Below are 16226 nucleotides of genomic sequence, written 5' to 3'. Positions count from 1 at the left end.
CGGCAACTTAAAGTTGGGGTAGCATATATATAGGGAGAAAAGTAGTGGTCCCAAAACAGAGCCTTGTGGAACACCCTAATTGACAGTACAATGTTCAGATAAATCACAATCAATGTTTACAAATTGGTATCTGTTGGTGAGGTATGATTAAACCAAGACATAGCAGACTCACGGATTCCCACAAGTTTCTCCAGTCTCTGTAATAGAATTTGGTGATCAACTGTATCAAATGCAGCAGTCAAGTCAAGGAGCACAATGATAGAGACAGAGTTGGTGTCAGAGGCCAGTAGTAGGTCACTAAATACTTTGATTAATGCAGTTTCTGTCAGTGTTGTTGTACTTTCTACAAAAGTATCACGGTACCCTGCTATGAAAATGTAGAACCGTTTTTTTGGGTTGGGGTTTTACCATAAATTCCTGACGCAGTATCTACTTTGAGCTATGCAGAATATTATCTTCTAAGTGTAATTCGTCTATATGCTCACGGGGGGGGGAGCAATGCGCCATTGACAAAAGGAATTCAAATCACGACAGGTCAGCAAAGAGGTCTGATAGCTAAGAATATGCTTAGATCATGATTTGAAAACATAACACATTTAAAAAAAAAAAAAAAGAAACGGGTGTGCCTTTGCCTGATGTTCCATCCCTGTACATGTTAATCTATTCTTCTTCTTGTGAATTAAGTTAGATTTAAAAATGAAACCTCAAGATTAGGTGAACATTTACATACCATAACTTAGTGAAATATTAAAGTAATTGAGATAAGACCTGGGCATGTATTATGGCCAAATTGACAAATATAACCTTATATTTTGTATCATATTGAATGAATGTAAAAATTCATAGAATTATTTTGTGTTCACTCATTTGTTGTTCAGCATAGTATACTGATTAAAATATCAGCTATCAAATCTCATTATGGATTCATTCTGGTTTTTTTGGTTGCCGTTGTATCATTTCTTGATACTTAAGCTGGTATCAAAAAATGTTGGTATCGTGACAACACTAGTCTGTGCTATGTTTGGCCTAAAACCAGATTAGAGGCTCTCATGGATGGATTGTTAAAGGGTGGGATATGAAGGTTATTATATGACAAGGGTGATGCCTAATTCACACAACATTGACATCTGCTCGTGGGGCAAGGCCCTGGATGACAGAACGCAGCTAGAAGCTGAACCCTTTTCAAAATCTCTCAACATCATTGTGAAAGATATAACAGAACTTTTGAGCCACTTTTTTTTTTTTTTCACAAGCTTGTCTTTGCCAACATTAGACATTTAAGGCTGATATTTATAGATTATCCACTTGTATGTATGCATATGTCCAAATGAGTCACACATCTCTTTTCTTTCATCAACAGCCACAAAAGCAGATGGATTTGCACTTTACTTCTTGGGTGAATGCAACAATGTAAGTGCCCCACACACATCTCCTGATCGTCAGCACAAGCTGATTTTGAGCTCCGCAGATCTGGTTTAGAAGGTGACTAGTCTGTAGTGACTAGTGTGTAGTGAACAACTGAGTGTGTCTCATGTTTCTCCTCTGTCTGTGCCCCCCTCAGAGTTTATGTTTGTTTGTTCCAACGGGGGCAAAGGACGGTCATCCAGGGCTCATCCCCTCTGGCCCCATTGCATTTGGGACCACCATCGCCGCTCACGTCGCTAAGACACACAAAACACTGCTGGTAGAGGACATCATGGGGGTGAGTCTCAACACCCCCCTCCCCACTTACACTGCTACCCCCCTCTCACATACTACAATACTATATAGTATATACATTATATACACTACTACTAGTATATATAATACTACACATGTATACAAACACATCAAGATAAAGTTATGGTCACGATCAGGATTTTTTAGGGAGGACGGATATCAGGCTGATGCTAGGGTTAAATTGGCTTTGAGTTAAAAGATGACAGAAAAATCTTGGGCTAAAATCAGGGTTTTAAAAAGGGGTCAAGAAATGGACGTGGTTAGAGTTAGGTTTAGTATTTAAATTTTTGGGGGAGAAAAGGACAGTGTTAGCGTTTGGATCTGTAGCCTATAATGTCACTCTGATTAAGCTTGCCTGTGATCTACATGATGTAGCTAACTATATAAAACCCATTGACCATACTTAAACTGTTAAGCTAGCTAAGTCAGAGCTACTGAGGTCTGACTGATTAGGTGGTCTCATTGCCAACCCCTGTCCTCTGTGTGCAGGACGAGCGCTTCCCCGACGGCACAGGGCAGGACTCAGGGATCCGTGTTCACTCTGTCCTGTGCCTTCCCATCCTCACTGCCATTGGGGACCTCATCGCCATCCTGGAGCTGCACCGCCACTGGGGCAAGGAGCCCTTCAACCTTAGCCAGCAGGAGGTCAGTCTCCCAAAACACCACCTCAGGGGACCAGCCCAGGGTTGGTGGTGAGAGGCTCTTAGGAACCACAGTGGGTCTATCCTAGCTCCTTAGTCTGCATCTATTTAATACCTAGCCACACTGTCTACACTTATAGCACATAGTACATAGGTAATAAGAAGAACAAACAGTGTGGCCTTGGAGGACCAGAGTGGTCTAGCACTGCTATCATGAGATACAGTAATGAGGGGCCCGGTATGTGGGCTGGGTCCTGAGAGGAAAATATTAGACCAGTGCCAAGTGCCAGCCATTACTGGAGAGAAAACGGAGGTAGAATAGAAAATGTCTAAATTCGACCCTAACTGTATAGGCTACATGGGGATGTCACATAGTATACTGTATATCATATCAAGACTATACCCTCATTTAGATTATATTGTAGATCTTATCTATTCATATATGCTCCACTCATTATTGCCCTCCAAGTAATGATGTAATTATCTTTTTTAAGGTTGCAACAGCAAATTTAGCCTGGGCATCAGTAGCCATTCACCAAGTGCAGGTGAGTAGGCTATTGCAAAATGCCAGTAAATAAGAAGACAAATAAGTTGGAAACCTTTCAGAATATGATACCTGGTTTCTGTTTATACAAATGTTAGGCAATATACTCTAGTCATTTGGTTAGAGTTGGCTGGGACACTTACATGCTGTTGCATGAGAGTGGTTGTTTTGGTCCACAGTGTACATTAAGTCCACAGTGTACATGAACTGGGCTGCCAGTAGCCTAATAGTCTAATCAACCAAGCCGTACGTTTAACACTGTTCTCAAGGGACGTCATTATAACCTGGCAGCCTTGTTTGTATTTGAACAGTTGCTACCGGTAAATAGCACAACAGCATGCAGAAGGAGTAGTCCCACTGCAGCCTGGGTCACAGTGGGCCTGTCTACCACAGTGAGGGGAACAGAACCACAGCATGTCATACCCATGGTTACCTGGGTGCAAAACAAGAGGCTCTTCTCTCACTGAAACACTGGGCCTGTAATTGGCACACATACTAAACTGGTAGTTGGTTAGTTTCAATGCATTATGTTGCGGGAGTATTCTGTCAAAACATTGAAACACCACTTCATAATTCTGTGTGAAATCATTACCTGTTTTTGTATTCTCAGATGTGCAGAGGCCTCGCCAAACAGACTGAGCTCAATGACTTCTTACTCGATGTGTCAAAGTAAGGCTCACCTTCTGTTATAGTTTAGCTGGCATGGGACAGAGAACAGGCTATAGTGAGTCTCATTATATGGAGTTCAAGGTAGTTCAGTAGACAGACATAAGCTATTGTATAAATGAATGAATAAACGAACTGAATTTTCGAGTCATAAATGCCCATTCCTAATGGGATCATTAAACACATTAGAGGGGCAATCTGGGATTTAAATAACAACAAAATGATCTCCCTGCCATTTATTGTAATAAACAGCTGAGGGATGGGGCTGGAGAATTGTAACCACGCTCAAATTCATAGATTGAGCTATGGATGCAAGGACTGACCATCCATGAGATAAAATTATAGTCCTAACTATGTTTGCTTGTTTACAATTACATTGTTTACAATGGAGTAATATTGTATATAATATGTTGGGTTCTGATGGGGTAAGACAGTTGAACTAAGCTCATGAGGCATTTATAAGTTATATTCTTCTTCAAGAATCAATAGCTATATATGATTAATTTTAAAGTACAAAAATGGATGCACCAATCCCAAATTGCCCCTTTAATCTATATCAGGGGCATGAGGTTCAAGGATACAAGGGAGGCTGTGCCTCCTCAAAAAAATAAAAAATAATAATAAAGCAATAATAAAAAGCAGCAATAATAAAAAGCAAGAATAATATTGATTAATTTGTCAAGAATTATGAGAGAATAATACACAGAGCGCTGAGACGAATAGAAAAGTTTACAACAGGGTTAGGAGTGGAGTATATATAGTATATACTCTATACTTAAATTATAGTACAATATATACAATGTTGTACATAAAACACTTCCACTGCTACATTTTACATGAAAATACTGAAGACCACTGAGGACAGTAATTCCATTTCTGAATAAATACAGAATACTACTTCAGGACATGCACAGTTTGGGCTAGTATGCAGCTTATGTGTACTGTAGTCAATCGAACCCAGAGAGAAGACTGGAATATTGAAATGAACAAAACAAAATAAACAAGCAGGCAGACAATAAAAAAAGCCCTGGCTATTATTTGTATGTTGCTCTTTTCCTGCTATTCCAGGCTTAATGAAGATAATATCAGATTGCGAAAATATTATTATTGAAGAACCATTTGATGTTATCCTCTTTGCTTAACCGTATGATATTTGAATGGGTTTCCTGAAACAAAATTAAACATAGGGCACGATAGAATGGACAGTATACTGTAGAAGAAAATACATCTTATTTCCAATCTCTCCGACCTTGCAATAATCACAGAATCCCTCATCCTCTTCAACACCGCAATACCAGCCTGTTTCCAGGTTCAAGGTTCTTCGTATAGAGGTGATTAAAGCCATATTGTGCAAAAAGGTCAGCTATATTATATATCCAATGTGGATACATATCTACAGCAGTCAATGTAGCTGGCAGAGATTTGAGCTGTGAACTAATGACTTGTCCATGTTAATGGACGTCTTAATTTAAGGTTTTTATGTAGCAGTGTTTACTCTCTCCCACTGTTAGATGGCATCCCTTATCACTTGTGACAGGTTGCAGTAAACATGGGTTCACATGACTTGAACAGAGGTCAGCAGAAGTCTGGCCAGCATTTTTGTCAGACATGATGACAATGTGCTTTCTCTCTCTCTCTCTCTCTCTCTCTCTCTCTCCCACTCTCCCACTCTCTCTTTCCCTTTTTCCAACAGAACATACTTTGACAACATTGTGGCAATAGATTCTCTACTTGAACATATCATGGTAAGTTTGTTTTAGGTAGGTTTGTAGTGATCTTATAGAGAGGAACTAATCTCATTGGCAGAAACAAACAAGGATTTCCGTTGGGCTTTCAAGGAATGTGTACCTCATCAACAATCTATTAGATCTCCATCAGCAGCTGTGTGTAAATGTAATCAAAATTGCTATCCAGTGGTTGTAGCCACTTATCCAATATACCGTCCTTGGAAGTGTATGTGAGCAGTAAGTGTTTTGGTGATGTGGCAATGAGTGGTTGGCAATGAGCTGCTGTATATCCTGTGTTGTCTTGTGACTCTGGTGTCATGTCAGGCCATTCAGTTCATGTGGTTCCAGGCCTACTGACCCACACACACATACCTCTGTTGTCTTTAAAGGGTGTGTTTGTTAAAGGGTGTGCAAGCTGAATGGCGCCCTCCTTTATTCAGTGTTAGATGATACCACCTCTGCTAATTATGTAGGGGGAAATGGATTCACTAAATGGAAGATGGATTCCTAATTACTGTTATTTAACATGTGTATACTATGTTATATCTTATTCCTCAAGACTTACACTCACCGAGCACTTTAGGAACACTGTACTAATACTGGGTAGGGCCTCCCTTTGCTCTCAAAACAGCCTCAATTCTTTGTGGTATTGATTCCACAACATGTTGGAAACATTCCTTTGAGATCCTGGTCCATGATGACATGATTGCATCACACAATTCCTGCAGATTTTTCAGGTGCACTTTCAAGCTGTGAATCTCCCGTTCTACCATATCCCAAAGGTGTTCTATTGGATCCAGTGACTGGGAAGGCCACTGAAGAACACTGAACTCATTGTCATGTTCATGAAACCAGTTTGAGATTACTTTTGCTTTGTGACATGGTGCATTATCATGTTGGAAGTAGCCATTAGAAGATGGGTAAACTGTGGCCATGAAGGGATGCTCATGGTCAGCAACAATACTCCAATAGGCTATGGCATTCAAGCGATGATTGATTGGTATTAACGGCCCAAAGTGTGCCAAGAAAACATTCCCCACACTATTACACCACCTCAAAAATGAGAAGGTGTACAGGTGTTCCTAATAAAGTGTTCAGTGAGTGTATGATCATCATGTTAGCTCTTTGACACCTAAGAAATGTTTTGTGTATCTGTGAAGCATCCCTTTAGTGGATATTTGGGCCAATTCTTTTAAATATCCACTCACCTGTCAATCAGGAGATTCACCCTTCTCTGTGAGTAGAATTATATATGCTTGTCTTTCTGTCTACACTATTGATGTTGCTACAGTAAGTCATGTGTCATTGTCTTGTGTTTCAGATATATGCAAAAGACCTGGTGAATGCGGATAGATGTGCTCTCTTTCAGGTAGATCACAATAACAAAGAACTGTACTCAGACCTGTTTGATATCGGGGAGGAGAACGAGGGCAAACCTGTCTTCAGGAAAACCAAAGAAATTAGGTAAGTGTAATGTTGCATTTCCTCTGTATTTGTACTTATCTATGGGTTGTTTAGAGTGCGTTTCAGTGAATTGACCAATGATCCTGTGAGAGTGGTCCAGTGTGGTCCAGAGTGGTCCAGTGTGTTATTGTGGTGATTATGTTCATTGTTATATGTTGTTTTCATGTATCTGCGCTCCTGCCTGCATAGTTGTGCATTGCTCATCTGTCCCTCCCAGGTTTTCTATAGAGAAAGGAATCGCAGGCCAGGTGGCACGGACGGGGGAGGTCCTAAACATCCCAGATGCCTATGCAGACCCACGCTTCAACAGGTAGAACTATAAGCAGCATCCTTAAACAGCTATGTAGTCAGGATTTGTTTACATGAGCGATTTTAACTGTGACTTTTGTGGAAAGAGGTTCAATGGACTACTGTACATGCCTAGATTACCTGTTTTATTTAATCAGCATAGCAGAGAGTAGACATTAACCTGATGCTCCTATTTATTAGACAGGCAATCTAGATTTGAGTGTAATCTGAAGTAACATTATTTGCCTACCCAGAGCCCAGATAAGTCAGCAAACACACCAGACATGTATGTGTTTGCTCAGAGTATTCAGGTTCAGTCTTAGCTGTAAATCAGAATATCAGTCTTATAAATGAGCACTGTAATGACAAGGTGCCCCTCTCTATTTTTACCCATCACCCGTCACAGGGAAGTGGACCTCTATACTGGCTACACTACACGGAACATCCTGTGCATGCCCATTGTGAGCAGGGGGACCGTAATAGGTGTCGTACAGATGGTGAACAAGCTGAGTGGAAGTGCCTTCACTAAAACAGACGAGAACAACTTTAAGATGTTTGCTGTCTTCTGTGCTCTGGCCTTACACTGTGCAAATGTGAGTGTCTGATGTTTCAATAACTGTACAGTATGCATGAAACACAGGATAAGATGGCAACACAGTGAAAGCATGGATGGATGTGGAAAATCATGAATTTGAATGACTACAGCTATATAGTCAGTTATGACCGCTATATTACAAATTCTCATTGTAGCAGCAGGCTGAAACAGAATATACCCTTCACACAAATATACTATTACGTACATAATAGGTTCAAAATGTTTTATAGTACATTTCTATACCATACTATAATAAGCCTATATAAGGCCTCTTAGCATCTCCACCAAGGGAATTAAAGGGATAGTTTTGGCAATTCTACTTACCCAGAGTCAGATGAACTCATCAATATCAATCATTTGTATATATCTGTGTACAGTTTGAAGGAAGTTACAGGCTCTCAATGTGATGCATTGCTAAATGCCTTAGCGCAATTAATGGAAGTCGACAGGAACAAGTAGCTAGCTCCTCTCCAAAGCAGGGAAATAGACCTACTAACTACTCCAAATCTGGGTGGTTAGCACCGTGTCCCCTAAGTATTTTATTACATGTATACATGTATAGGAAATTATAATATATTGGCTATAGTTGTTATAGAACAGGGGTGTCAAAGATACGGCCAACTGCAGGCTGGAAAAAATGTGTTACTAAAACTAAACAAATGTCAAGTGCTGTGCACACTGGTACCTCATATTATTACAGCACTTGATATTACAGTAGCTTGTACTCATACACTCACTGCCTAATTTCCACAGAGCTCAATAGCCTCCATAGACTCTGAAGGTTGGAACTAAAAATAGAATTAATAATTAATTAAGCAATATACTTAAGTCCATTACGAGCAATTTTGTATAATTTTGTACCTTACCAAGCACAATAAATAGCTTTTTCATGTCCTCTAATCAGGGAAAGGGATAGTAGGGATTAAAATATGAAATAAAAAAAGACATTATGCAAGCAATGCTTTCTGATAGAACTTAATTGCTATTTTCCCATTTAAAAGCTGATATCCTTTTTGCGCAAATCACCCCACATCTTTAACACCCCTAATCTAGAGTCTCCCCTCCTTTCTCTTTATCTCTGGATTGGACTGGATTTTCTCTTATTGTGAAAATTATGGATTGGACTGGATTTTCAGTATTATGTGAAAATTATAAAAAGCAAGGCGTCATGACAACAGTCCTCCAATCTCTTGGTGTTTGAGTAGTGTGGTCCAGAGCAGTGGAGGATGGTGGAGGTAGAAATCACAGGGCGGGCTCATTGTATTGCATTACAATGCGCCCGTCCTATGATTTCTGCCTCCACCAGCCTCCCCAGGTCCAGACTCTCTCCTTCCATTGGGGCCTGACTCACCCTCTTGTGCGACACACTTGCGCAGGAGCTGCATCACAATGTTGCTTTTAAAATTGATGAGGCACGTTAATATTTTAAGACCACAAGCACTCTGCCGCCATCCTGCGATGGGATTTATGTTTTGCCATAATTCACACCTTGTGCCTTTAGGTAAGTCACTTTGGCTGGCTTGTGTGATTTATTTGTTTTGGTGGAAGGTGTTGGGTTTGGCGCCTGCAGCTGTGTGCCTGACTGTATAATCACTGTCTGTCTGAGAGGGGATGGAGGCAGCAGGGATGCTGAACGGCTGTTTAGGGACACATAGCTCAAAGATGTGGCAGGAGGGTTGGTTCCCAGAGGCCTATGCTGGCTGCCAAAGTCCCCCTGTTCTACTTGTAATGCCAAGAGATGGGACCTGCTGCCCTGTTTTTCTGATTTAAATGTATTAATTGATAGTTGTGACCTAGATTACTATATACATTTACATGAGACAGATATACATTTAAAGGCTAAACTTATAAGGCTTTTAGGTTTATTGAATTATTGATACCAGTACTAGTCGTATTTATTACACTGAACACTCTATGGCAATGATGTCCACTGATAGAGAATGATCCCCTATTTGGCTGTGACTCTTTGTGTCTGTGTGTAACTGCAGATGTACCACCGGATCAGGCATTCAGAGTGCATCTACAGAGTGACGATGGAGAAGCTGTCATACCACAGCATCTGTACATCGGAGGAGTGGAAGACCCTCACACAGCTCAACCTCCCCACACCCATTTACAAAGAGATCGAGTTGTGAGTATCTTCTCTCCATATTTCATGAGATCTCCCACAGAAGGTCATTTGCTTTACAGTATGTACAATATTATGTGACACGTGTCTCTGTGCTGCTAAACAAAGTATGTATAGTAAGGCATTGGTGCCAGTATTGCTGTGGATGTGCAGCACAGTGCTGCTCAGTATCCCTGTCTGCCTAGACTCTTGGCTGTGGTCCTGACATAAGTCTGGTTCCCAGCCATGTGTCTCTGAAGGAGACTGTCTTGACACTGACACTGACACAGTCCAGTCCTGAGTGAAGCTCCACTCTGGAGGACAGAGCAGAGACTCCACAGAGCAGGAAGAGACGGAGCCACTGTGTGACAGCCTGCTAGATCTTCAGCTCCAGACCTCGCATGTTTTCTCATTACTCTCTCTTCTCCTCTTTCCCAGTTGTGCAGGCCATGCTAATCTGAGACGCTCCCTCTTTCCTTCCCTCCCCCAGGTTCCACTTTGACATCACTCCCTTTGAGGAGCTCTGGCCTGCTGTCTTTGTCTATATGGTTCACAGCTCTTGTGGGAAAAGCAGGTATCACTTAATAAGACTATGATTCCCATGACTACTTTGATCTCAATCTGAGGGCTGCCAGATACAGTGCAATGTTTTTCCTCACAGTACTATCATTTTGTTCCTTTTTATTTACCCAGGTGAGTCCCATAACACTCTACTTTAGTAAGGTGTCAGTAAGGTATATGCAACAGTGAGATTAATGTCTCTTAGGATGAATGATGAATCCAGATATTTCTCCTGTTCTATCTGCCATAGCTTTGAGTTGGAGAAGCTGTGCCGATTCACCATGTCAGTACGTAAGAACTACCGGCGAGTTCCGTACCACAACTGGAAACATGCATTGACGGTGGCACACTGCATGTATGCCATCCTGCAGAAATCCACTGGGATCTTCACAGAGATAGAGGTTAGTCTGTCCAACAACCCAACCAATGTCTGTCAGTTTATCACAGTCAATCAGAAAGAAAAAAATATATTTTTTAAAAGATCTGTAGCTGATTTTCACATGTAATTGTCCTCTTTCTCCCTATTTCCCATCCTGTCTTTCTTTTACACTCCCATATATAGAAGAAGGGTCTGTTGATTGCCTGCCTGTGTCATGACCTGGACCATCGAGGATACAGTAACACATACCTGCAGAAGTTTGACCATCCTCTGGCTGCCCTGTACTCCACCTCCACCATGGAGCAGCACCACTTCTCCCAGACAGTGTCTATCCTACAGGTAGAGCTCCCTCACACTGCACACTGCACACTGCACACCCACCCATGATCCTCATGCTCACTACTGATCCTCACTGCTGTGATCCTGCTCTTACTGGTATCTGAATTCAGAGCAGTCTCAGTGGATGCTGCTGTACCTGGAATCCTTGTACACTGAAAGGACAAAGTAGCCCAAAGGTACAGGATGTCTAGGCAGGGCTGGACTAAAGATGCCCACTGGCTTTCTGCCACAGTCTAGCTGAGCCGAACGCCTCATAAGTGGAGCTTTTGCTTTTTTATTGATCTCTTTGTTTCCCATAGCTGGAAGGGCACAATATTTTCTCCAACCTGACTTCCAGCGAGTACGAGCAGGTGCTGGAGATTATCCGTAAGGCCATCATCGCCACCGACCTGGCCCTCTACTTTGGCAACCGCAAACAGCTGGCAGAACTGCTGACCACGGAGGCGCTGGACCTCAACAACCACGCACACAGGTCTGTGGACAGACAAGAACACACACACAGGCATATCTATACAGCTCAGTCAGACTCAGAGACATTAGCATACAGTACTCAGAACATTAGCATACTGTACTCAGAACATTAGCATAAAGTACTCAGAGACATGGGTATGTAGTACAATGATTTTAGTTCAAGCTGTAACAAGACTTTGCTCCCCTCAGGGACCGTGTGATTGGTCTGATGATGACAGCATGTGACTTGTGCTCGGTTACCAAGCTGTGGCCGATCACACGACTCACAGCCAACGACATCTATGCAGAGTTCTGGGCTGAGGTAAAGTATGATACAAATTACACTACAGCTCTACTTTTTAAAGAGCTCATTCGTCATAAATATATGTTGATAGTTCATGATGCTGCTCATCAAATTTCAAATGTTTATGACTTTTAATGACAATATCAAGGTTTTCTTTCACTCAACCTTTCCTCTGGTCTTGTCTTCCACAGGGGGATGAGATGAAGAAGATTGGGTTGCAGCCCATCCCTATGATGGACAGGGATAAGAAAGATGAAGTTCCCCAGGGGCAGGTAACAATACCACACACTACCCACTTTTACTCCCACATATCAGCGATACATCATCTTCACAGTACATCAGCATAGAGAGCATTTTATGCATCCATATCAAGATGTTTATTTAGTCAGAATACATGTTCATAATCCATGTGACATATAGATTCTCTTTTTCTGTCTCCATAGGTTGGATTCTACAACGCTGTTGCAATCCCATGCTATACAACACTGTCTGAGCTTTTTCCACCCTCTAGTCCTCTTTTAGGAGCCTGCAAGTGAGTTACTTGCAATACACACCACCTCAATAATGCTATTGTGTGTGTGTGTGTGTGTGTGTGTGTGTGTGTGTGTGTGTGTGTGTGTGTGTGTGTGTGTGTGTATGTGTGTACATGTGGGTATGATTATCAGGCTCAAATTGCACATTCACTGCTCCTCCTGCGTAACCCAGTGCTTTAAGCCTTTGTGACCTTGATCTGCTGGGAATGTAAACAAACTAAGAGGTGCAATATGGAAGGCTGTTCCCTGCGTCAGCACCAAGGTTCCAGGCTGGAATGGGTGGGCAGCTGGCCCAGAAGCCATGGAGCCCTGCTTGTTGTGGGATCTGCAACAGACCTGTAAACTACATCAACCCAACTAATTGAATGGAATGGTCTGAATAGACAATTGGGTTTTGCATTCTCATATCAGGCTTGATATGGTACAGTAGAAAAAGATACCAAAACAACCTCAAAGAATGAATGAACAATGATAACCACCCCCCTTCCTTGATATTGTGGAGGGTCATGCTGACCTTGTAGTATCCTCCTTTTATTATCTTTGAGGCCTCTATTAATGTTCACAAATGTAATGGTCTCAATACCAATAGAGCCACACACACACACGGCCACACACACAGACACACACACAGACTGATTGCCTGTTTTTGTTTGTTAATCTGGATTGTGTTTGCAGGGATAACCTTGGCCAGTGGGAGAAGATAGTGAGTGGAGATCAGGAGGACTCAGTGTTCGCTCCTTCAGACCCCGTGGAAACCAGCAACGTAGCTGACTCAGGCCCTGTCAAGGTAGACAACTGACTGGCAGAAGGGCTGCTCACCTGCAGCAGAACATGCTTTAAACCCTGCCAGGGACTCTGAATTTCCCGTGTCAACATCCCACTACCTGTGGCAATGGGAAGGGGCAGAGTATGGGCAGGGAAGTTGACTTTCGAGGGGATCTTAAAAATACACGGTTACCTCATTGGGTGACGGAGGTGTCAACACTGACGGTTTCACCGGTCCCAGGGATTGATGGACAACAAAGGGGGTACTAGAACCTGATCGCCCTATGTCCACTCTGCTTGGGAACCCATTCGGAAGAATGGATTAGTCTTTGTCTGCAGTTTTTCTGCATTTGTATGTATGTTTGTTCATTTTGTTCTTTCTTCTTTTTTTTTTATACCATGTTGTTTTTTTCTTTTATGGTCTTGTATTTGTAGAGGCCTTACACTCTGAACCTTTTACAGGCCAGGATATGTGAAATCTTGACTGTTGTCCGTTCAGACTTTCTGAAATGGTACTGTTGCCTGCTGTGGTAGACTTATCGCACGCAAAACTACTTGTGAGGGGTTTTTACGGAGACAGAAGGAATGTTTAACAAAGATGCATGTTGCAAGGTCATCTTTTTATGGAGGTGGTCTGGAGAATGTTTTCTGTTACTTTGAGCAAAAACCTTTGCTGTACTTGAATGAAGACATACAGCCTATTCTATGTGGAGATGGCAGAAATCCCCCATAGCATATTGTGCAAAGCACAGATGGACTGTGAAGGGATGAGTTAGAAAATGTCAACACTTACTAAAGTCACACTAGAGTCACAATGTTCCATTGAGAAATGGTCCCCACCAGCCCACCACATGCCTCTGGCAATGAGGAACCTACTGCACAAGTCAGCTTTCCAGTGTCTGGTTCATGGAAACCACTCAGTTGTTTTTTTAGGGCAAGTACTTGCTGCCCTGAGTTCACAAGACAAGGAGGAGCAGGACACATACAATGATAATTGATAGCCTGACATACCTGGACTGCAGTGCAGACATGACTTAGGAAAAGTCTCCCTCTTTTTAGCATCATTTTTAAATTTATTTTTTAAGATTTGCTAAATAAATACTATTTGGTTGTATTCATGAAACCTTGACAGAAAAGTTAGATATGATATTAAGGAGTAAGATACATCACAAAAATATCAAGATACCAGTCAGTTAGATTTATGTTTGCAAATATTTGCCATGGTATTATTACGTTAATGTTTAGAAAACATTTTCAACCCAATAATCAACAAACATTCAAATTTAAGTTAACTTTTAACCAAAATGGTCTGATGTGACGTATGTACAATCATTTAACAACTTAAAATGCCCAGGGGGATAATGAGAGAGATGATTCCTGTCCCAAATCACATACACATGATCTCTATTCTCTGTTTTTCCCAGCAACAATTGTGGAAGGAATTAAGTAATATACAGTAGAAGAGAGGATGGAGGAGACACTATGATCTACTAACAAAAATGAATCCACCAGAGCTGGTGTTTGGACAGAGAATTCACTATTTGTCACTTTAGAGCAAGGTGAGGATTTTGGGCAATTGGATCGACCACAGCTCAGTTATCCCTCCCCTGCCACTGTTTTCAAATAAGCTAGGGATATATATATATATATACAAACGCGCGGTAACTTTCGCCACCCAGTGTATATATATATAGATATAGATATATAGATAGATAGATATATAGATAGATAGATATATATAGATATATATATACACACACACACAGTACCAGTCAAAAGTTTGGTCACATCTTCTCATTCAATGGTTTTTCTTTATTTTTTATTATTTTGTACATTGTAGATTAATATTGAAGACATCAAAACTATGAAGGAACACATATGTAATTATGTAGTAAACAAAAAAGTGTTAAACAAACCAGAATATGTTGTATATTTTTCGATTCTTCAAAGTAGCCACCATTGCTTTGATGACAGCTTTGCACACTCTTGGCAAGTTTGTGTCCAAACTTTTGACTGGTACTGTGTATATATATATATATATATATATATATATATGTATGTATTTTTTTTATTATTATTCTTTTTTTTTTGTAACTGAAGGTAATATTTGTATTCAATTAATTTCATGTCAAACAGAAAACCATGTCAGTTCCTGACAACTTTACCCCCTGTAAAGCTTAAATACATCACAAGTCTATCACTGGGTGGAGAGGGAAACTTGCAGCAATGTACAAAAAGTACTATATTAATTTGTTATGGAGAAAAACAAACTACTGTATATTCTCCACTAGATATGTTCAATTGTATTGACAGTCTAACATGCAGTTAATATATCATTTATCTTCCTCATATGATATTCCAGCACCATTGTAGATTTGGAATTTGGTCTGTCCATTTGTAATGTTTCTGTTTGGCAATTTACCAATATTTTTCAATAAGATGACACTTTTCCCTTGAATAGTCATTCCCTCCAATACTTGTTGAAAAAGTATCACTGGGCCCAAACGTGTGAATGTACGTTGTGATCAACGCTACTTACCCTGCAGTTTGTGGGTTCAGGACACAGTCAGTTTTAATGATGTGTTCTGTGTTACTTTTCAGAGCTGCTTCCAGTAACTTACAACAAAGATCCACATTAAAAGAAAATACACCTAAACCGAACTGTATATGATTTTACATATGCACAGGGATAGGTGCAGCCTATCATGCGTATGTCTACATGCTAGAATTCATTCGGAAAAAGTAAGCAGTATGCTCTAATGGTGCTAACTTTGAACGGCAGTCATGCACTTTCTGACTTTGTGTGTGTGAGCTTTTGACTGCCTTTCCCCCAGTCCCTTAACCCCACCTCTAAACTAGAGAGGGTTCTAGCACTGCACTGTCCCTCTTTGCTTTTCAGCACCACTTTCTGTTTAGCTTATTTTCATCATCATTATTATTATTATTATTATTGCTATTATAACTATTGCTATTTTCTTAATTAGAGTTACATTTAAATTAACTTATATTTTTTATACAAAGAAGAAATGTTTGCCTTTTTGTTTTGTACACATTGAAACAGAAAGGTCTAGACATGTTTCCCAAGATAACTGAGGAATGTCGCAACTGTAAATGTAAGGACAGTAATGACTTTTATTAAATATT

General features: G+C 40.7%; 1 protein-coding gene across 1 annotated transcript in view; it reads left to right on the top strand.

The window, feature by feature from the left end:
* pde10a (phosphodiesterase 10A) overlaps window positions 1–16226 on the top strand; it is a 46991-nt gene extending 30765 nt beyond the window's left edge. Inside the window, exons 5-22 of the mRNA XM_083695137.1 lie at window positions 1361–1410; window positions 1562–1702; window positions 2209–2364; window positions 2855–2905; window positions 3515–3573; window positions 5264–5315; window positions 6619–6761; window positions 6979–7071; window positions 7456–7642; window positions 9633–9775; window positions 10242–10325; window positions 10563–10713; window positions 10875–11030; window positions 11333–11502; window positions 11691–11802; window positions 11976–12056; window positions 12228–12316; window positions 12993–16226. Coding sequence (XP_083551263.1) covers window positions 1361–1410; window positions 1562–1702; window positions 2209–2364; window positions 2855–2905; window positions 3515–3573; window positions 5264–5315; window positions 6619–6761; window positions 6979–7071; window positions 7456–7642; window positions 9633–9775; window positions 10242–10325; window positions 10563–10713; window positions 10875–11030; window positions 11333–11502; window positions 11691–11802; window positions 11976–12056; window positions 12228–12316; window positions 12993–13116 — 2042 coding nt within the window. The 3' untranslated portion in view covers window positions 13117–16226. The remainder of the gene's footprint in view (window positions 1–1360; window positions 1411–1561; window positions 1703–2208; window positions 2365–2854; window positions 2906–3514; window positions 3574–5263; window positions 5316–6618; window positions 6762–6978; window positions 7072–7455; window positions 7643–9632; window positions 9776–10241; window positions 10326–10562; window positions 10714–10874; window positions 11031–11332; window positions 11503–11690; window positions 11803–11975; window positions 12057–12227; window positions 12317–12992) is intronic.

The sequence above is a fragment of the Argentina silus genome (assembly GCF_951799395.1).
Source record: "Argentina silus genome assembly, chromosome: X".
Lineage (NCBI taxonomy): Eukaryota > Metazoa > Chordata > Actinopteri > Argentiniformes > Argentinidae > Argentina > Argentina silus.
This window is presented reverse-complemented; position numbering and strand designations above follow the sequence as displayed.